Source organism: Dermochelys coriacea, chromosome 1 (genome assembly GCF_009764565.3).
Source record: "Dermochelys coriacea isolate rDerCor1 chromosome 1, rDerCor1.pri.v4, whole genome shotgun sequence".
Classification (NCBI taxonomy): domain Eukaryota; kingdom Metazoa; phylum Chordata; order Testudines; family Dermochelyidae; genus Dermochelys; species Dermochelys coriacea.
This window is the reverse complement of record NC_050068.2, coordinates 61000590-61022702: the sequence shown is the minus strand read 5'-3', so window position 1 is coordinate 61022702 and position 22113 is coordinate 61000590. Positions and strand designations below refer to the sequence as shown.

General features: G+C 41.3%; 1 protein-coding gene across 1 annotated transcript; it reads right to left on the bottom strand.

The window, feature by feature from the left end:
• Nucleotides 1–1069: 1069 nt before the first annotated feature.
• CCDC122 (coiled-coil domain containing 122) lies at nt 1070–18895 on the bottom strand. The gene is made up of 5 exons (XM_038387227.2): nt 18889–18895; nt 18643–18758; nt 7423–7821; nt 4062–4178; nt 1070–1309 (listed from the first exon to the last, which is right to left on the bottom strand). The coding sequence occupies exons 1-5, from the start codon at nt 18893–18895 to the stop codon at nt 1160–1162; spliced, it is 789 nt and encodes a 262-aa protein (XP_038243155.2). The 3' UTR covers nt 1070–1159.
• Between the last annotated feature and the right edge of the window lie 3218 nt (nt 18896–22113).

Sequence of the window (22113 nt, the reverse complement as noted above, 5' to 3'; positions counted from 1 at the left end):
CACAAAACTGGCTTTTAAAAAATTACAGTTTAAATAATGTTTGGGTTGGTTGGTTGGTTGGTTTGTTGGCCAGGGAAAAGGCCATCATACCATGTTGTCTCCCTCTTCTTTCATTGTGACATAGATCAACAGTGTACCACAAAGGTCTGATCCTAGTCCATCTGAATCCAAGAAGAGTTTTGATATTGGTACCAGTAGGAATAGTTTCAAGTCCTAACATAGGAACTGGTTCGAAAGGATGGAGGAATCTGCAGCACCACGTCATTCTAAACTGCCATTTTACTCTTTACATTCCTTGCATCCCCCAACTCCAGAAAACATACATCTGTGTGTTTCAAACAAAACTGGTCTCTAGAAAGTGATCTTTATTTACTAGAATTAATTTTACCCATGCTTTAGCCTCCATAGAGTTAGACTGTGGCATTTAGCCACAACGCTGAGGAAGGATTAGCGTAGTGCTGCAGAGCCTTACCGGGAGCTCTGGAAGCGATAGTGTTTTAGGAGGTGCCATTCTTAACCTGTGATTGTCCTTGGCCCTTTCGTGGTAAGCAAGCAGGAAAGACTATGTATGTCTTCTTTCTCTCCCACACACTTGTGCTAGGGTGAGGGGAATCCTGGCACACGGAGTGCGGGAATGCTATAGTATCTTGTACAGCTGACTCTTCCACATGGCAAAATACTACCAGAGAGCTCAGAGTTACTTAGTACACTGCACTGATTAGGGCTGTGCTTGAAAGATCTGAAGCTTTTGTAGCTCATTAAATGCAATTATCCACCTCATATGAATTTCCCAGAGTGAAAAACAATGCAGAACTTGATCTAAAAAAAAAACTCCAACCAAACGAAAAGGAACTTTCCAAATTTATATGGTCTTTGAAGGGATTTGCAAATGTTGGTAGATGCTTTTGAAGGCAGTCTGGGAATTGTAATAAATTCCTTCCTGAGCAGTCACTTGCCCCATCAACAAAAGAGAACACTGCTTTAGGCCATTAAAGGTTGGCACAGAACACAAAGTATTTTAGGGCATCAAGCTGGAGGGGGGAAAAATCACTCATCCTTAGTCCAAAATTCAAGGGATTATTTCCAACAACCACCTGTTATATATAAAGGATGACATATGTTATAAATTGCTGAGCATTGTATTATACTGTACTATATATCACTCTATTGCTCCAATACTCTTTCGTAGTTCAGCTGCCTTTTTTTCCATCTGTTGAATGTTCCAGTGCCACTGTCTTCTGTTCGACTGGAGTTTGTTCAGTTGACAATGCAAACGTTTTAGAATAGCATCACATCTTTTATTCTGTACCTAATAAAATAGAATAAAATACAACTGAGGACTGTTTGCAGGTAACATATGAAACACAAAGATTCAGACTAATGTAGCTGGCAGGGCTCTATGGTCAGGAAAACTGCACTGCTCTGGCCAATGTTGATTTGTACAGAAAAGACTATAGACAATACAAAGAGTAGAGGGTGAAGATACTGTTTCATAGATTCATAGATACTAAGGTCAGAAGGGACCATTCTGATCATCTAGTCCGACCTCCTGCACAGCGTAGGCCACAGAATGTCACCCACCCACTCCTATGAAAAACCTCACCCATGTCTGAGCTATTGAAGTCCTCAAATCATGGTTCAAAACTTGGAGGGAGCAGAGAAGCCTCCCTCCAGTCAACCATGCCCCATGCTACAAAGGAAGGCAAAAAAACCTCCAGGGCCTCTCCAATCTGCCCTGGAGGAAAACTCCCTCCCGACCCCAAACATGGCAATCAGCCAAATCCTGAGCACATGGGCAAGATTCACCAGCCAGATACCCAGGAAAGAGTTTTCTATAGTAAATCAGATCCCATCCATCTAATATCCCATCTCAGGGGATTTGGCCTATTTACCCTGAATATTTAAAGATCAATTACTTACCAAAATCCCATTATCCCATCATACCATCTCCTCCATAAACTTATCGAGTAGAATCTTAAAACCAGATAGATCTTTTGCCCCCAATGCTTCCCTTGGAAGGTTATTCCAAAACTTCACTCCTCTGATGGTTAAAAACCTTCGTCTGATTTCAAGTCTAAACTTCCTGGTGGCCAGTTTATACCCATTTGTTCTTGTGTCCACATTGGTGCTGAGCTTAAATAATTCCTCTCCCTCTCCTATATTTATCCCTCTGATATATTTATAGAGAGCAATCATATCTCCCCTCAACCTTCTTTTAGTTAGGCTAAACAAGCCCAGCTCCTTAAGTCTCCTTTCATAAGACAAGTTTTCCATTCCTCGGATCATCCTCAAAAATTTCATTCCTCAAAAATTGGATTTGACTGTAACTTAGGTTACTAGAGAAAATAGTTAGATCAGCGGTTCTCAAACTGTGGGTCAGGACCCCAAAGTAGGTCATGGCCCAATTTTAATGTGGTCACCAGGGCCAGCATTAGACTTCCAGGGACCCAGGGCTGAAGCTGAAGCCCTAGCTCCAGTGCCACCTGGGGCAGCAGGGCTCAAGCTGTGGTTCCCTTTCCATCCCACCCAGGGCAGCGGGGCTCGGGCTGCAGCCCCATCCCGGGATTATGTAGTAACTTTGTTATCAGAAGGGGGTCATGGTGCGATGAAGTTTGGGAACGCCTGGGTTAGATGATCTCTTTATAGTCTCCAATATTCATATTATAAAACCAACCAAATGCTTTGCTGACTTTGGCCTAGGAGTTCTCAATCCAAACACCTCATAGATCAAGGCATTTGCCTTGTGGAACCTTCTAGGATTTTAATAAAAAAAGGATACTCTCAAAGGAGTGTGTGTGTGTGTGTGTGCACTTTGTGTTTTAGGTTGGGGTTTGTTTTTTTTTCAGATTCCCCTTTCCTCTGAGACCTACAGAGCTCACAGTCCAAATAACTTAAAGAAAATGGAAAGTAACCCCAGGATCAGAGTTAATTTTCAGCCCGCAACAGTCATAAAGTAGATATTAACTGACTGGAGTATAAAGAGCATTAATTACATTTATTCTGATGACCTAATGTTTTACAAAGTGCTTTCAGATGACCTAAAACAACTCCTCTATCTTTCTCGGATGGATTTTGTCATGATAAAAAGGTCTGTTTTCAGATGCCGAAGAACAGACAGTTGACCTAGGATCTTAAAATTGTTGTGTTTTAGTTTTCAGTTTAAGAATTTTCTCCTGTTCCTTGTAATCTGAAAAAATTCCCCTCTCTCCCTTCCACATTGTAGTGCTCTACTGAGCTAGTCTCAAATCTGTTCAAAACCTTTATATTATCATGCTTTGAATCAGATCATTACATTTTATGGCATTTAATTTGCCTAACAAGACAAAGGATATGTAAGTCTGAGGCTCAACACTTCTCAGATGTACTTTTGAATATCACTCAACTATTTAAACGATAACTTCATAACAATTAATATTTGGACAGATTACAAATTAGGAAGAGTTGTGCTTTCTCTACTTTACAGACAGCTCAAATTTTGAAGGTGCTCAGGAAGGCCATTTTCTTCATGCAATTGATTCTTCCATTGGTTAGATATCAGGTACCATAGGGCAAGCAATGAAAAGTCAAGACAGAAACAAACAGTAAACTGTTTTAGGTAAATTGTGCATACTATCCCATTGCAGACTTTTTTTAAAAATTCCCAATATTACCTCCTTTCCCCAAACATCTTAAACTTGCCACCTATAAAGAGCAACTTCAAGAAACAAAAGTGTTACAAGTTCAGTAGTCTCTTCATTCGCTTTCAGAAGAAGGCAAAGGAGAAGTGATTGACATTATTCTAAGATCTCGTGGCTGAATTTCTTCTTAAGCTGTTGCGGTGGAAAATGCTGATGACTAAAATTTTTCCCATGCTCTCAAAAATTCAAGCTCTCAAGGTTAGATGAGTTTTACCAATATTACGTATTCTCAGGATTTGAGTTTAATGGTGTTATTGTTGGTTAATGTATATGCTTGGATATGTAGCAACCTGTTTAGTAAAATATTTTGGAACTTCAACTACAATATGTATGTTCTGTCAAATGACTGTAATTATATTCTAGTCGAATAACTCTAAACCTTACCTCAATCTCTTTTCTAAGGTTAGCATGCACTTTTTTCTCTTCTTCAAGCAATTTTTTCTTTTCATCGATTGACTCTTTTACCATAGTAACTTCCTTTATTAAATGTGTGATTTCTTCCTGAAGATACAAGTGGGAATTAAAAACAAAAAAAACCTCAAACCCCATTTGTAAAACAAAGATAACTCTAGTATAATTGTTTACCTTCTATGATGTCATTTTAACAATCTGTTTGCATAAACATTGACTTTAGCTAAAGAAATAAGTTCAACAATTTAAAAGTTTGACTTAAACTTCCTGCCTACCTAGCAAATTATATGTATTGATATATTTACAAAAACTACACAGTAATATTGCTGTGGACATGGCTACAGCTACAAGGCTGTCACAATTTGAATGTATCTAGCACACTATTGCACACACAACTTTTTTTTTTAAGTTTTTAGAAGTGTGCATATATACAAGACCAATAGTCAACTTTAAAAATTCAATCAACTGATTATGTAATAATGTGCATAATATGTGATTTACATTCTCGTCCCATGTGGAATCTAATGCTAATGGAATTTTGGCTATTGTGTTTATCAAAGTGTAAGCAGGGAATGAGCTCTCCCCTGACATCTAGTGATGAGCTTGGGGGGCGGGGGAAGACTTGAGGACCCAACTGTATTTACATGAACATACCTACTCTGCCTCAGACAAACTGTGCTGACAAAGTGATCAATTTTGGGTGGTGTTGGGTTACAAATCACTTTAGCATTGAGTGCAGGGGTAAAGAAATGTTATCCTTATTGTAAAGGGCAGCAGTACTGTGCTTAGCATGCGTTGATTGCGGGGGTCACCATCAACTGAACTGCACTCGCTAATCAGGGGACAGAGATGCCAAACCTCAATGAAAGGGGAGAGAGAGTGGGGACAGGTGTTCCTATCTGGTAGTATGGGGTCTTTCTAAATGTCTTAGATGCTATTTGACCCTCTCCCTCTCCCTCCCCCGCACACATTCTCTTACTTTTTAAAGACAAAACTGATTACATTCAGTTGAGAGTGTTTTGATTTTTTTAAGCAATCGCTACAACTGAAGTCTCTGAGACCCAGTTCTAAATGCTAATCCTTAGGCGAGGTCTACACAACGGTGGCACAGTTGTGCCCATCCAGCATTTTAGACCTTAGACCTGCTCTGGGGCAGCATTTTGACAAAACAGCCTGCACTAGCAGTGAGATTCCCCATGAATTGCTGAAATCACTGAGAGCTGGGTTAGGAGATGGGACCTCAAGACATGGTGTCACAGAGGTTACAGCAGAGCTGCAGGTGGCAGCAGAGAAAGCGAGGGTGTAGAGGCCAACGGGGGCAGAGCGAACGGTGGCACAGTGACGGTAGCGGGCAGGGATGCAGAGGGAATGGTGGCAACTGCGAGGCAATTGCAGCGTCTATGGCAGCAGCAGCTGAAGCATTGCTTGATTCCCCGCCATCCCCTGAGTGGGAGGTGAACTCATATGAACGCACCTCTGGGTATTTGTTGAGCAAGGACAGGAACAGTGAGTGGGGTGCAGGGGAGGGAGAGGGGAGTGGCTTGTTAAAGGAACACTTGTTTGTGGGACTTTCACACTGCCAGGTGAGAACGTGGGGCAGAGGACATTGCCCAGCGTATTCTGGGGTGGGATGATCACATGATCACATGCTTTTGAATATGGTTGTGATGTTTTCCCAAACTAATGCTTGGTTCCTTTTCCCTTTTAATAAAAGTTCTTGTTTGTTATACATAGATTCAGTGCTTGCGAGTGCGGATGTATTGCTTCTTAAAGGCGCCCGGAGATGGTGTTCAGTTTTCCCAGATTACTGGGTGGGGGCTCAAGCCAGTTCTGTTTTATAGTGTTAAGATAAACCCCTAAATAGTGAATCTGGCCCTTGTTGCTGCCGACTTCTCCTGGCAGAAGGGCCACATTTGAAAATGGATTTACATGTAATAAATCATTTCTCATCTATTGTAATTTTCTCTGATTATGCTCAAATAGCAATGTTGCCTACATAACTAAATGATTGATAATAAAAAAGCTGGTTTCTCTATAGAGTTCATTCTCAGAGAAGAAAGAGGGGATTACAAGATAAAACCTGCATTCTACATAGGCTTTTTTATAGTAGAAAAGCCACATGGAATTTAAAGTATATGCAATCACAAGCCACAGAAAGAAAGCACAACAATTAATAGAGTTTATAGGCAGCAAAAAGACAACATACCGTCCATGTTTCTCTTTATAGCACCAGATGCAAATATAGATGTATGTATACATTTACATAAACCTTAAATTCAAAGCTTTAATCATATAAGTGCATATAATCACTTGATCACCTATGCGATATACCACTTTTGCTACTATAGATCTGCAGGGGAGGATACAGATTATGGCATATTTGAACAATTGTAAAAGTTCAATGCCATTTATGTAAGAAAGAGACACTAAAACCTGAACAAACTTAGCCCTTACAGAAGCAGGTGCAACCCCAATTCTAGTCAGTATGAGACATAACCTTCCTATGTCAAGCCTTAATTTTGTCCATTAATCTTGTTGCAAGACTTGGTTTATTGTGATAATTTGTTTTTTTTTCAGTCTGAGAGCTGTAGGTTTAATCTTATCCCACATTACTATTATAATAGTGTAATAGTGAGTTACTTCTGATTTATACCAGTGTAAGTTACATCAGAATTAGACTCTGTGATTCTAAGACAATTTCAAATTTGCAGTTACTTAATTTTCCTCTATGGCTGTACATTTTTGCAGCTCAGACTGCTTTAACTTTTACAAATTTAATAAAGCTTAAAATTACACACACACACGATTGCTAGAGATTATACACAACAAAATTGATGTTTTTTCTCCTTCTCCCTTCTTATGTCATCTTTTCTCACCCTCTCCACCTTCTGATCACACATAGCTCAAGTGCAATTTGTTACCAACTAAACAATGTGCTGCTAGCTGACAGTGGTAATGTAACAACATTTACAGAGATATAGAGTGTGTATTCTGAAAAGTGTATATGTAGGTTTATCCAAGACCCTGCAGTATCCTACAAATAAAAGTGGATGAATTTTAGCTGACAGCACTGTAGTTTCCTCACAGCCAAGTTAATGTTGTTTTATCAGGTGAACCTAGCTTTTGGAATCAAACATCAAGAATAGTGGCTGGTACCATTTTTGCTGTAAGCTGAGATCACCATTTACTTAAGCTAGCTTGGGCAATGAGCCCAGATATTCCACATATCCGCACACCATAGCAAGCACTGCAAAGCTAGACCAGATTATAATTTTAAATTGTAAAATATTTTTGTACACAATAGGAAAGGTATCTAGAAACAGAAACATCTGACCTGCACTTGTTTTATAACTTGTCCTTCAGGATTCTGGAGATCATTCATTAATTCTTCTTTCTTTGTCTTTAGCTCTTTAACCATGTCTCGTTTTTTAGCAAGTTCGAGCATAACTGGCATTTTGCTTTCTGCTTCCCAATAACGCTCTTTATGAGCCATTATTTTCTCATGATATGCACTATTTCTTGCAAGCATCATCTCAAATTCTTCTTGAGCTGCTTCTGTGTCAAGTTTCAGCCTTATCTTTTCAGCATACAGGAATCTGACTTGGGACTCCAGACTTTCACAGTGACATTTTGTAGTTTCTATGTCATCATCTTGCTGATAAATTTGCCTTTCTGTTGCCTTTGTTTCTAATAAAGCAGACTCCATTTGTTTTTCAAGTTCTTGAAGCTCAGCCTGTTAAATGTTATAATATTCTCCTATCAGTGGAAAGCCAATGTTTGTGAGTATAGCAGCAGGCTATTTAAACAATATCATTTACATTTAGTTAACAGAATTCTCTCTTTTCATTTTATAGAGAACACACAATAAAGAAATCTATGCAACTTAAAAAAATAGTTTGAATAGAAGAGATCACTAGAGTTCCATTTCTTAAAATAATCACCAAGAGACATGATAGGTGACAATATCTGAGGCTTTATTCCAGGGGTAGGCAACCTATGGCACATGTGCCAAAGGCAGCAAGCAAGCTGATTTTCAGTGGCGCTCACACGACCCGGGTCCTGGACACCGGTCCGGGGAGCTCTGCATTTTTAATTTAATTTTAAATGAAGCTTCTTAAACATTTAAAAAACCTTATTTACTTTACATCCAACAATAGTTTAGTTATATATTATAGACTTATAGAAAGAGACCTTTTAAAAACATTAAAATGTATTACTGGCACGCAAAACCTTAAATTAGAGTGAATAAATGAATAGTCGGCACACCACTTCTGAAAGGTTGCCGACCCCTGCTTTATCCTATTGGTCTTAAAGATAAGTGTACATGAAATTTGTTATCTTTCAAATGGGTTCAGCTTCCTCATAGTCAGATGTATAGTGGGATGTGTCAGAGACCCTAACTGTATCAGCCTCCCTAATGTTTTATCTAAACTAAGAGTTTAGGCCAAACTAAACTCAACTGCTTTTCCTATTGCAGATGCAGGGTAAAATCAGGAGGCAACAGGCTAAAACCAAGATAAAGGTGGTTTATAGGATGCATCTATATTAGGAAATGTGGTTGAGTTAATTGGGTTTAGCTAACTCAATTCAATCTAGGTTCTTACACTGCTCTCATCACCATAATATCTGAGTGCCTTCCAATCATGCATTAAGTGACATGAATAACATCCATCAGGTGTAGTTTGTTCTCTCTTTCTCATGCTCTCCCAAGGGGGAGAACTGCATGTGCAGTGTAGGGTTTTGTGTTTAGGTATGGAGTTTTGTAAAAATTTATGTGCTGCTATGTGTTTTAGGTCAAGGAAGTGTGCCTTTTTAGGTCAAGGAAGTGTGTCTTTCACTTGCAGTGGGAGGTAGTGATGGTCCTTAGTTCCTGTTAATTCAGATCTTCCTAGCATCAATCACTTTTTCCTAGTCTAGATAAGCCTAAATCTTGTGATCTCCAGGACTTTTAGAAGGCATTTGATTTAGTACCACCTGAAATTCTGAGAAAAAAATAGTAATATACAAAATCATTGGGGCACATATTAAATTGATTAAAAACTGGCTAAGTGATTCATCTAAAAAGTAGTTGTAAATGGTGAATTGTCATCCAATGACTCGTTTCTAATGAGATACAACAGGGTTCTGCTCTGGGCCCAATGCTATTCAATCTCTTTATCGGCAATCTGGAAGAAAATATAAAAGCATCACTGGTAAAGTTTGTTGATGACACACTAATTGGTGGAGAGGTAAATGATGATAAAGACAGATTTCTATAGCGGGATCTCTACAAAGATCTCAATTTTGTGGTAAACTGGACTTACTTGATCAAAATGTTTTAATACAGCTAAATGCATGATCATACATTTAGGAACCAAGAATGCAGGGCACGTTAATAGGACTATGGACTGTATTTTGGAAGGCTCAGAAATGGATTTAGGGGTCATGAGGACAACCAGCTAAACATTAACTCACCTTGTAATGCAGATATTAAAAGAGCAAATATGATTCTTAGAAGTATAGGCAGGGGAATATCAAGTAGGAGTAGGGTATTAAGAGCATACACAACATTAGAGAGACTATTACTGGAATACTGTGTCCAGTTCTGGTGTCCACATTTTTAAAAGGACCTTGAAAAATAGTAAAGGGTTCAGAAAAGATCTATGAGAATGATTCAAGGACTGGAAAATCTGCCTTACACTGAGAGTCTAAAGAAATGAGATCTGTTTAGTTAATCCAAGAGAAGGTTAAGAGGTGACTTGATTAAGGTCTGTAAGTATTTAGATGGGGAAAAGATTTCTGACAATAGTGAGCTCTTTAATTTAGCAGACAAAGGCATAATGAGATCTGATGGCTGGAAGCTGAAACTAGGCAAATGCACACTAGAAATAATTCAGAAATATTTAACAGTGAGGGTAGTTATCTATTGGAACAACTTATCCAGGGCAGTGGTGGATTTCCCATCACTTTAAATCAAGCTGTAGCTCAGCCAGATTTATGGGCTTGATGTGGGAATCAGTTGATGAAATTCTATGGCCTTTGTTAAGTAAATCAACCTAGCTGATGATAATGTTGCCTTCTGGTCTTAATATCTATGAATAAAACTAAACTGGACTCAGCATTTGACAATATAAAAAAATAATGAAATGGTAGTGATTGGCAAAATAACCTAGTATATCTTTTCCATCTCCGTTTTCTATGATGGTATCAGTATAAGAGTGCATACTGTGACAAAGCTCTGTCCTTGCCTCCGTGGGTCCCGCGTTTCCTGGCAGATTTCGCTAGCCTCAGAGGCTCACTGTGACCCTCCACGTAACCCTTCTTTCTCTAGAGACAAGGTTCACAGTCTACTGAGCCATTTTCATCATAAGCCAGAGAGGGAGGTGAGGAGAAGTTATCCTTCCTTGCACAGTCTCTGTTGTCTCCCAGTATCAGTGATTAAACAGGGGGAAAAGGTGTGGGGGGGAGGAGCCCAGGCCCACCCTCTACTCCGGGCTCCAGCCCAGGGACCCTAATAGATCAGCTATGGTAGCTGACCTTTTAGAAACATAACATGTACAATTCCCTGGGCTACTTCCCCCACAGAGCCCTCACTTCCTCAAGCTCCACTTCACCCTTACCTCAGGGCCTCCCTTCCTTGTGCCTGATTTGGTGTGTACTATTCAGCCTCTCCAACAACACAACTTCATCCCATAGCTCCTGACATGCACACCCACCTGACTAACTGGGAGGCTTTTAACTAGTTTCAGCCAGCCCCTGATTGGCTTCCGGTGTCCCAATCAACCTAGCCTTCTCCCTGCCTTCTGGAAAGTTCTTAATTGACCTGGTGTCAATTGAATTGAATTGGTGTCTTAATTGACCTGGAGCTGCTGCCATTTCACTTATCCTGGTACCAGGGATTTGTTTAGCCTGGAGCTAATATATCTATCTCCAACTACTCTTCCATAGCCATCTGACCTTCCCCCGTCACATATCCCCCCCCTCTGCTCAACACCATAGAGTTGGGCAACTTGGGATGCCAAGCAGTATGCTCGTGACAGATCATCAGCGTTGCCATGGTGGCATCCACCCTGTGCCGTATGCGGAACTGGAATGGTTGGAGGGATAAGAACCACCTGGTGACCCTTGCATTCTTTTCCTTATTCCGCTGCATCCACTGGAGGGGTGCATGGTCCGTCACAAGAATAAATCACCGGCCTAAGAAGTAATAATGCAGTGTCTCCATAGCCCATTTGACAGCAAGGCATTCTCTCTCAACTACTGCATATTTCTGTTCTCTTGGGAGAAGCTTTCTGCTTAGGTAGAGGATTGGATGTTCCTCTTCTCCCACCATTTGCGACAGAACTGCTCCCAACCCCACCTCGGAAGCGTCTGTTTGTAAAACAAATTCCCTGTTAAAGTCCGGGGCTATGAGTACGTGGTCATTACAGAGGGCAGTCCGAGGGTCTGTAAATGCCCCCTTTGCTGCGTCGGTCCACTTTACCATGTCTGGACCTCGGGCCTTCACCAGGTCCATTAGGGGACTTGCCCTAGTGGCGAAGTGGGGAATAAACCGTCGGTAGTAGCCTACCACGCCTAGGAACGCACGGACCTGCTTCTTTCGGGTTGGCCGGGGCCAGTTTTGAATTGCCTCTAGCTTATTCGTTTGGGGCTTCACTATGCCCCTTCCCACAATATATCCCAGGTACTTAGCCTCTGCTAGCCCATGGTGCATTTAGCGGGATTAGCAGTGAGGCCAGCCCGCCTCAAGGTGCGCAGTACTGCCTCAACTTTCTCCAAGTGAGTTCCCCAGTCTTGCATATGGATGATGACATCATCTAGGTATGCAGCTGCTTAACTAGTATGGGGGCGCAGCAGCTTATCCATGAGGTGCTGGAATGTGGCTGGGGCCCCATGTAGCCCAAAAGGGAGTATGGTGTACTGGAATAGCACATCTGGGGTGGAGAATGCTGTCTTTTCTTTAGCTTCTTTGGTCAGCGGAATCTGCCAGTACCCTTTTGTCAGATCCAATGTAGTCAAGAATCGGGCACTACCCAGTCGGTCAACCAGTTCGTCGATGCGTGGTATGGGGTATGCATCAAACTGGGATATTTCATTCAGTCGGCAAAAGTCATTACAGAATCTCATGGTACCATCAGTTTAGGCACTAGAACAATTGGACTGGACCACTGACTGTAAGATTCTTCAATAACCCCTAATTCTAACATTTTCTTTACTTCGGCCTTGATTTCCTCTTTTGGCTGCTGGGATTCGGTAGGGTCTCAGTGTTATCTTGGCTGCGGGGATTGTGCGGATATGGTGATAGGTCTCAGTTGTCCACCCTGGTTTTGTAGAGAACACATCTCTGTTGCGATTAATCATGTCGGCTGCCTCGATCTTTTGGATCGGCGTCAAGTCGGATGATATCCTCACTTGCTCATGTAAGTTATCCTCCTGGGGAAGCGTCTCCTGCATGACTAAGCATGTCTCTCGATCATGCCAAGGTTTTAGAAGATTGATGTGGTAAATTTGCTCCGATTTCCGGCAGCCTGGTTGTCACACCTTATAGTTCACCTTTCCTACGGCTTCGATTATTTCGTAGGGTCCCTGCCACTGGGCCAACAGTTTACTTTCTGCTGTGGGCACCAGTACCATCACTTGATCCCCTGGTTGGAACCGTTGAAGCTTCGCTTGGTGGTTATAATGGGTTCGTTGGGTCTCCTGGGCTCTCTCCAAGTGTTCCCGTACAATGGGCGTAACTCGGGCTATCTGATCTCTCAACTGCAGTACATGCTCAACTATGTTCCTTCCGGGATTTGGCTCCTCTTCCCAGGCTTCTCTGGCTATATCCAATATGCCTCGAGGGTGGCACCCATATAGTAGTTTGATGGAGAGAAACTCGTGGAGGCTGTGCAGATTCTCCCGGATGGCGAACATGAGGTAAGGCAATAGGGATCCCAATCTTTTCCATCCTGCGCACCACTTTCCTGATCATGCCTTGAGGGTCCTATTGAACCTTTCCACAAGGGCCATCTGTTTGCGGGTGGTATACGACATCCGTAGGCTTGTACATGGAGCAATGACAGAGATCTTTCATCAACTTGGACACTAGAAGGTTCCCTTGATCAGTCATATTCCTTGGGTAGCCCAATCCAGGCAAAGATCTGTACTAGCTCCTTAGCTATTGTCTTGGAAGAGCTCCTTAGCTATTGTCTTGGAAGCTGTGTTGCACAGGGGAACAACTTCCGGGTACCAGGTTGCATAGTCCAGTACAACAAGCACATGTTGGTGGCCCCGAGCTGTCTTCTCTAGGGGCCCTACCACATCCATGGCTATCCGTTCAAAAGGAACCTCTATTATAGGAAGAGGTATCAAAGGAGACCGCAAGTGCGGGCGAGGGCTATGTAACTGACACTCCGGACAAGAGGTGCAATATCGCCGGACATCTTCATGTACTTCTGGCCAGAAGAACCTCCGCAGGATCCGTGCCTGGGTTTTCTCTACCCCTAGGTGTCCTCCAAACGGGTGACTGTGGGCGAGACTCAATATGGCTTTTTGATGTTTTCGTGGCACCAGAAGTTGTTGTATCTCTTGCTCCTGTATTTGCACCACGCGGTACAGGAGATTTTTCTTCACTATAAAGTAAGGTCCAGGACTCTGGACCTTCCCATCCACGGGTATCCCATTGATCTCAGCCACCTCTTTCCTGGCGTTATCATATCTGGGGTCCTCCGCCTGGTCCCGCCCAAAAGTCTCTCTCCCGGGACTAACCTGCCCAAGCTCCCAGGGGCCGGCTTCTGCTTCTTCCAATGGCTGGGGGAAACTTCTGGCTCACCTTCTGTGGTGGAAGTTTCTCTGTTGGCTGCTCGTGTCCATCTGCCTACTAGGGAGGTGTTCTGGCCCTGGGTCAGGATCTGGGTTCCTAAGGCCTTCGCGGACTTCTTCTCTTTTTTTGTCTTCCGGGTCTTTTGGGGGGCTGAGAACAGATCCTGAGAAATCTCAGCAAACATCGGGGGTTGACATTCCCCCAGTGACGAGTCGCTGTCCTCAGGGTCTCCACCTTCCTCCAGCCTCTAGGGGGGGAGTAAATTATCAAACCCTGGATAGTCCCTCCCAATGACTACAGGATATGAGAATTTAGGAGCCCACAGTCACTGCAATGGGGTTTCCCTGAACCTCTATCTCCACTGGGATGGTGGAGTAATGGCTCACGGCCCCATGCACGCACATCACTGCTACGCATTTGGCTTGTAGCAGCTGACTATTTTTTACCAGCTTACCCGATATGAGGGTGATAGCACTCCCAGAGTCCACAAGCGCTGTAGTCTCATGCTCCATTTATCCTCACTGGCCTGGTGTAATTATGCGGGGCTAATGCAGACCCCGCGAGGTGGATAAGGGAGCTGGGACCTCCCAATCCCCCAATTTACATGCATAGGCTCCTCGGTGCTGGGACACTGTGCTGCTAGTGTGTCCCCACTCCCACATGCATAACATCTAAAATTGCTTTTAATCACTCCCCTATCCCAGGGGTTTAGTCCCGGGGTTACCCCACTCAGGCCAATCCCTTCCTTGTGGGGTCCCTGCTGGTTTTCAGCCCCCACCCCCTTCTTCCACCTAGGACTCCCTGGGGGTTTGGCTGCCCAACCTTACAGGGTTGAGGTCAGGTGCTTGCTTCGAACGGGGCCTTCCTTGGGTCAGTTCTCTGGCTGTCATCTGTCTTTCTACCAGCGTGATCATCTCGTCGTACATGGACGAATCGTTCTGGCCTACCATTTGCAGAGATCTGGTGGCAGTCCCCGCATGTAATGGTCTATGACCAGGGTCTCCAAAATCTCCTCCGACCTGCACACCTCGGGCTGTAATCACTTCTGCGCGAGGTGTATGAGGTCGAATAGCTGGGACCTCAGGGGTTTGTTCTCCTGGTATTTCCACTCATGGAACCTCTGGGCCCCTACTGCTGCCGTTACCCCGATTGTGCTAGGAGCTCTGCCTTCAGACGGGTATAGTCAGTGGTATCCGTGGCAGGCAAGTCAAAGTAGGCCTTCTGGGGCTCTCCACACAAAAAAGGAGCGAGAATGCTGGCCCACTGCTCCTGGGGCCACATCTCACGCTGAGCAGTCCTTTTGAATGAGAGGAGATATGCCTCTATGTCATCTCCTGACGTCATCTTTGGAAGACAACCAGTGGCCCTCAGGGTTCGCGTCCCATCGGACCCCCTGGCCTGGGTGGTGAGGATCTTCAGCTGGTCCACCACCTCTCTCAAGAGGGCATGATCTTGGGTCACCTAGCTCATCAATAGTTGATTGGTTTCCTGCTGTAGCCACATAGACTCCTGTTTTGCCATTGCCTGAACCCGGGTGGCCTCCTGCTGGGCTGCAGTGGCTTGTACCAGAGCTCTTACCACCTCCTCCATTGTGGTATAAAGCAAACAAAAACCAAAACAAAAAAAAAATCCAAAACCCCAGTGCACTTTTTTTTAAACCTCTTTCTTCCGCCATGCTGTGAATGAAGTCCCACTCCTGACACCAGTTGTGACAAAGCTCTGTCCTTGCATCCGGGGGTCCCGCATTTCCTGGAGGATTTCACTAGCCTCAGAGGCTCACTGTGACCCTCCACGTAACCCTTCTTTCTCTAGAGACAAGAGTCACAGTCTACTGAGCGATTTTCATCATAAGCTAGCGAGGGAGGTGAGGAGAAGTTATCCTTCCTTGCACGTCTCTGTTGTCTCCCAGTCTCAGTGATTAAACAGGGGGAAAAGGTTGGGTGGAGCCTGGGCCCACCCTCTACTCCGGGCTCCAGCCCAGGGACCCTGATAGATCAGCTATGGTAGCTGACCTTTTAGAAACATGACATGTACAATTCCCTGGGCTACTTCCCCCACAGCAGCCCTCACTTCCTCAAGCTCCACTTCACCCTTACCTCAGGGCCTCCTTTCTTGTGCCTGATATGGTGTGTACTACTCAGCCTCTCCAACAGCACAACTTCTTCCCACAGCTCCTGACATGCACTGCCACCTGACTAACTGGGAGACTTTTAACTAGTTTCAGCCAGCCCCTGATTGGCTTCAGGTGTCCCAATCAACCTAGCCTTCTCCCTGCCTTCTGGAAAGTTCTTAATTGGCCCCAGGTGTCTTAATTGACCTGGAGCAACTGCCATTTCACTTATCCTGGTCATATTGGAATTTGTTTAGCCTGGAGCTAATATATCTGTCTCCCACTACTCTTCCATAGCCATCTGGCCTTGCCCCATCACAATACCTACTCAAAGGGACATTGACAAGTGAAAATGTTGGAGGGATATCTGTTTGGCCGCAAGCACTAATGGTCTAAATTAAGTCACATTGCTGTAAAGTTACTGAATCCACGTACAGTACTGAAGTCTCTAAAGTAAACCACTTTGACAACTAAACTCTGACAAACTAAACCAAAAAGAATTAACTTAACAATATGTCCAGAAATTGAAGAATTAATCATGAATACTATCATAAACAATTTAGAGTGCAGGCATGCTGTGAGGCAGGACTGCTACATGGAGGACCTGGATAACGGTATGAGGAGGGACATCATCTATGAAGCTGAATTCCTCGACAGGACTAAGGAGAATGACCCTATATTGTTTATATAGAATTTTTTTCAAATCTTAGATAACAAGGGAGAAACTTTCAGTAGAACTGGCATCATCTCTGATCTACCAGCCATCTAGGATAGACAAGTGAAAGGTCTGAATGGCAAAGATCTTGAATTTTGGAGAAGAAACAACTATTTTATGTGCTTTCTGTGAGTTAGAGATGTAAATACAATCTTAATTTTGGTGTTTCCTGACTTTTGAGTTCATAACTATTACATTAATTACTTAATAATAATACTAATAATATTACTTAACATTAATGCTAGCTTTTGTATGGAATGTTCTAGGTTAAAAAAAAGGAAGAAACTAAAAGAAAATGAGTGAGTGTAATTGTCCAAGACTTTAAAGCTCTGTGGGCTTCCCAAAAGTTGCATATAACCTGTGTAAACATTATAATCTAGAACTATTTGCTGCAACAATATCTCAACATATTCTGCTGCATGCCCCTTAGGAAGCACCTCTCCTGCAGTGATAAAAGCTTTCAAGGCATGCCAGAGCAAGTTTCCCTCTGGTGAGCCATAAAAATTGTCTGCAGAAAGGAAACCCTGTGCCATGTGCCCAAGAAGGTCTAAAGAAGGAAGCCACTATTCAACATACCTTAGAAGATCCAAAGGAGGGGACTCCTCTCCTGTGCAACTTTAGAGCTCCCAAATTGGGAAGGTGCAGGGGAGCTGGTAGATAGTAGATTGATAAGGTAATAAAGGGGCCCCTAACTTGTGGACCTTAAAAAGACCGCAGGAGCCCATCACTCAGTAGTGATTCTCCTTACTGAGTTCAGAAGTATGGATGACTTGCCGTTGATTGTGAAACTATCTTCCTTAGGTGCACATTGAGCTCAGAAAAAACAATCTACTCAATATGAATACTCAATATGTGATTTCCCAATACACATAACTTGATCAAATCAAAACAGATTTTGTCAGGAGGAAAAATGTATGCTGCTCTCAAATAGGAATTACTTTTCATGCAAAATTTCAAACCTTGATTGTTTCAGATGTAAGACTATTCCAAAAAATGGTCAAAAGAATATTTTTAGCTCAGAAATAATGTATTTCCTTTTTATTCTCCCCATATTAAAAATATAGCTTTCAGGTAGAAATCAAGACTGAATAGTTCAGTCCAAAAGGTGAGAGTTTCAGAAAATCAAGGGAATTTTTTGCAAGGATCAGAACAGAAACCATTATGCAATCTTAGACATAGCTATATATATCCAGTATATAATATATTATGTTATCAAACAAAACCTACACGCACGGCAGTGAGGGCTGAGATAGGACACACCCCATCCAGCCAAAATCCACATGTCCTAAAGGATTTTAGGTTTCTTGAAAAAGGATACCAAAAAGTGAAACAATCCAGTGGAAAAATTGATAGGGTGATTTTTAAACTCTTATTATCCTCTCTCTATCAAACCCTTCATTTTTTTTTACTCAATCCACCAAGAAAAAAGGTCTAAGCTTATATTTCATGTTTTGAGTTTTACCATTTCAATTAAATTTTTGCAAAATAAGAGATTAAACTTCTGTTAAAACTGCACCATAATGACATAGGCATATACTGTTTTTGGCAAAACCTAAATACAACAAGGTAAATTAAGAACAGACTAAGTATCAGAGGGGTAGCTGTGTTAGTCTGTATCCACAAAAACAATGAGGAGTCCGGCGGCACTGTAAAGACTAACATTTATTTGGGCATAAGCTTTCATGGGTAAAAAACTCACTTCTTCAGATGCATGGAGACTTTCATGTGAAGAAGAGGGTTTTTTTAAAAGCTTATGCCCAAATAAATTTGTTAGTCTTTAAGTTGCCACTGGACTCTTCATTGTTTTTAAGAATGGACTAACTGCCTTAACTTTGAATTAAGATACCCCAGGAAAATAGAGAAATATCAGCTTCCCTTATTCATAGTAATACTTCCTTGTCTATTGTATTACATTGTAAAGCCAACATTCTAAATTAGATCTTACCTGTAACTGAGAAAGAACTATTTTGCTTTTTTCTATTTCTGATGCTTGTGAATGTTGCTGTTCTGCTACTTGTTTTACAACTTCAACTAATGATGGAGAATTTTGCTTAGCCATTTCTAGACAAAAGGGTAGTATTGTAAGAACACAGAATAAAAATATATTGTTTTCACATAGTCTAGTTTGATTCCCATGTTAAACAGTTGATAAAGACAAAGGACAATACTTTCAAAATATTCTTGGACTTACTCTTCATATAAGAACCCAGATCAATAAATTATTCATCATGGCCCATTTTTGATCAAGGAAACGTAATTAATGGGCTGAAACTCAAAGGAAATGATGATAGAGGATTCAAAATCTACACTGCTGTGTTTCTTCTGTAAAACTACATTTTTTCCTTTGTTGAGCATTATAAATGTTCTTCCTGCTGGTTCATGGGGCAGATCCTCAGCTGGTATGAACAGTCATAGCTGCATATGGTCATAACATGTGCTGAGGATTTTGCTTGCAATTCTAATGTAATTTCTAACATTGCAACAGCAATATATGATTGAGGCAATTTAATCATAAACTCCTATTATATTTAGGGCTGTCAAGCGATTAAAAATGTATCGTGATTCAGTGTGTGATTAAAAAAATTAATCGTGTGATTAATCATGCTCTTAAACAATAATAGAATACCATTTATATCAATATTTTTGGATGTTTTCCACATTTTCAAATATATTGATTTCAATTATAACACAAAACAAAGTGTACTGTGCTCTCTTTATATTTATTTTTATTTTAAATATTTGCACTGTAAAAATAAAAGAAATAGTATTTTTCAATTAACTTAATACAAGTATTGTAGTGCAATCTTTTTATCATAAAAGTTGAACTTACAAAGGTAGAATTATGTACAAAAAATAACTGCATTCAAAAATAAAACAATTTAAAACTTTAGAACCTACAAGTCCACTCAATCCAACTTCTTGTTCAGCGAGTCGCTCAGACAAACAAATTTGTTTACATTTGCAGGAGATAATGCTGCACGCTTCTTGTTTACAGTGTCACCTAAAAGTGAGAACAGGCATTCCTGTGGCACTGTTGTAGCTGGTATTGCAAGATACTTACATGCCAGATGCGCTGAAGATTCATATGTCCCTTCATGCTTCAATCACCTTTCCAGAGGACGTGTGCCCATGCTGATGATGGGTTCTTCTCGATAACGATCCAAAGCAGTGCAGACCAATGCATGTTCATTTTCGTCATCTGAGTCAGATGCCACCAGCAGAAGGTGGGTTTTTTTGGTGATTCGGGTTCTGCACTTTCCACACTGAAGTGTTGCTCTTCTTCTGAAAGCATGCTCCACACCCTGTCCCAATCCGACTTTGGAAGGCACTTCAGATTCTTAAAATTTGAGTCAAGTGCTGTAGCTGTCTTTAGAAATTATCTTTAGAAATCTCTCTTTGGTACCTTCTTTGCATTTTGTCAAATCTGCAGCGAAAGTGTTCTTAAAAGGAATAACATGCTAAGTCATCATCCGAGACTGCTATAACATGAAATATACAGCAGAATGCGAGTAAAACACAGAGTAGGAGACATACAGTTCTCCCCAAAGGAGTTCAGTCACAAAGTTAATTAACACATTATTTTTTTAATGAGCATCATCAGCATGGAAGCATGTCCTTTGGAATGGTGGCCAAAGCATGAAGGGGCATACAAATGTTTAGCATATCCAGCACATAAATACCGTGTAATGCCAGCTACAAAAGTGCCATGTGAACATCTGTTCTCACTTTCAGATGCCATTGTAAACAAGAAGTGGGCAGCATTATCTCCCATAAATGTAAACAAACTTATTTCTCTTAGCAAATAGTTGCACAAGAAGTAGGACTGAGTAGACTTGGAGGCTCTGAAGTTTTGCATTGTTTTGTTTTTGAGTGCAGTTATGTAACAACAACAAAAATCTACATTTGTAAGGTGCGCTTTCACAATAAAGAGATTGCACTATAGTACTTGTATGCGGTAAATTCAAAAATACTATTTGTTTATCATTTTACAGTGCAAATATTTATAATAAAAATAATATAAAGTGAGCACTGTACACTTGTACACTTTGTATTCTGTGTTGTAATTGAAATCAATATATTTTAAAATGTAGAAAAACATCCCAAATATTTAATAAATTTCAGTTGGTATTCTATTGTTTAATAGTGTGATTAAAACTGTGATTAATTCCAATTAATTTTTGAGTTAATCATGTAAGTTAACTGCGATTAAGTGACAGCCCTAATTATATTGCTTATTTACCCCTTAATCCCTTCTCCAGGTAAAACAAAAAATAGGAAAAACTGAAAAAAAGACACAGTAGTGAAACAATCATAGAGAACACAATGTGTTTGTCAGATTGACTTCATTTACAACCATTTATATGAAGCCTATTGATATTGTTTGTATCATTTCAAATAAAGGTTAATTAAAGACAGAAAATCACTGTACAGTCAAGTAAACTGGCTAAATGCTAAATGCTCTGGAAAAAATGTGCATGAAAGGGTCACATATTAAGGATATCTTCAGTACTAAACTGCAGTCACCAGCACATAATTTAGCCATGAACTGGGTCTGTGGGGAGTACTAGACGTGAGCAGCTGCTTTTCCCCCATACAGTTTTGGCTTCATTGCTGTGTATGGACCACGTAGCCATAGCTATATTAGGAGAGCCACTGAGGAGTACTCCATTTTCCAGCATTTTTATCCACAATAGGAAAATGTAGAGATTTTCCTCTCAGATGATTTCTCTATACCGTTTTGAGATAAGGGAGGGGCAAGGCTAATGATCAAATACATTTCAATTTATTTTAAATCAGGAAAACAACTATGCCTGCTTCTTTAGGTGAACCTGAATAATAGTGGAAAAAGAAAAGGAGTACTTGTGGCACCTTAGAGACTAACATATTATTTGAGCGTAAGTTTTTGTGAGCTACATGAAGTGAGCTGTAGCTCACGAAAGCTTATGCTCAAATAATTTGTTAGTCTCTAAGGTGCCACAAGTACTCCTTTTCTTTTTGCGAATACAGACTAACATGGCTGCTACTCTGAAACCTGAATAATAGTGGGACTCCTGAACTCTTGGCCTGTCTACACTCTTAATTCACCCTCTATTCTATTCAACCTTACTTTGGCAGCTGCAATTTCTGTGGATAACTTATCTGTGGCATAAATAAATAGTCTTGAGATTATGGGAGAAGTCCAAATATTATCACACAGGATGGTATTACGAGTCACGACGATATTTTGTGTTTTGCTTAAAGCCCAAGCTTCTGAAGTAATATTATTGTGTCAGAATCTCACTTATCATTTTTTAAAGAGTAAGTTTCTGCCCCTGGTGCTTGCAGAGAAAGCAAGAACCTAAAAGCCTCAAGAATCAGAACGCAAATAAAAAGACCCCCAAATGTATTATGTTTGAAAGAAAAGCTCATGATATTT

What these genes read in the sequence shown, in the direction of transcription:
- CCDC122 (XM_038387227.2), bottom strand. An exon ending in TAGTTCTTTCTCAGTTACAG is followed by an intron (nt 7,822 to 18,642) that starts GTAAGATCTAAT and finishes AACATTTAACAG; the next exon opens with GCTGAGCTTCAAGAACTTGA. An exon ending in ACCTTAGAAAAGAGATTGAG is followed by an intron (nt 1,310 to 4,061) that starts GTAAGGTTTAGA and finishes CTATTTTATTAG; the next exon opens with GTACAGAATAAAAGATGTGA.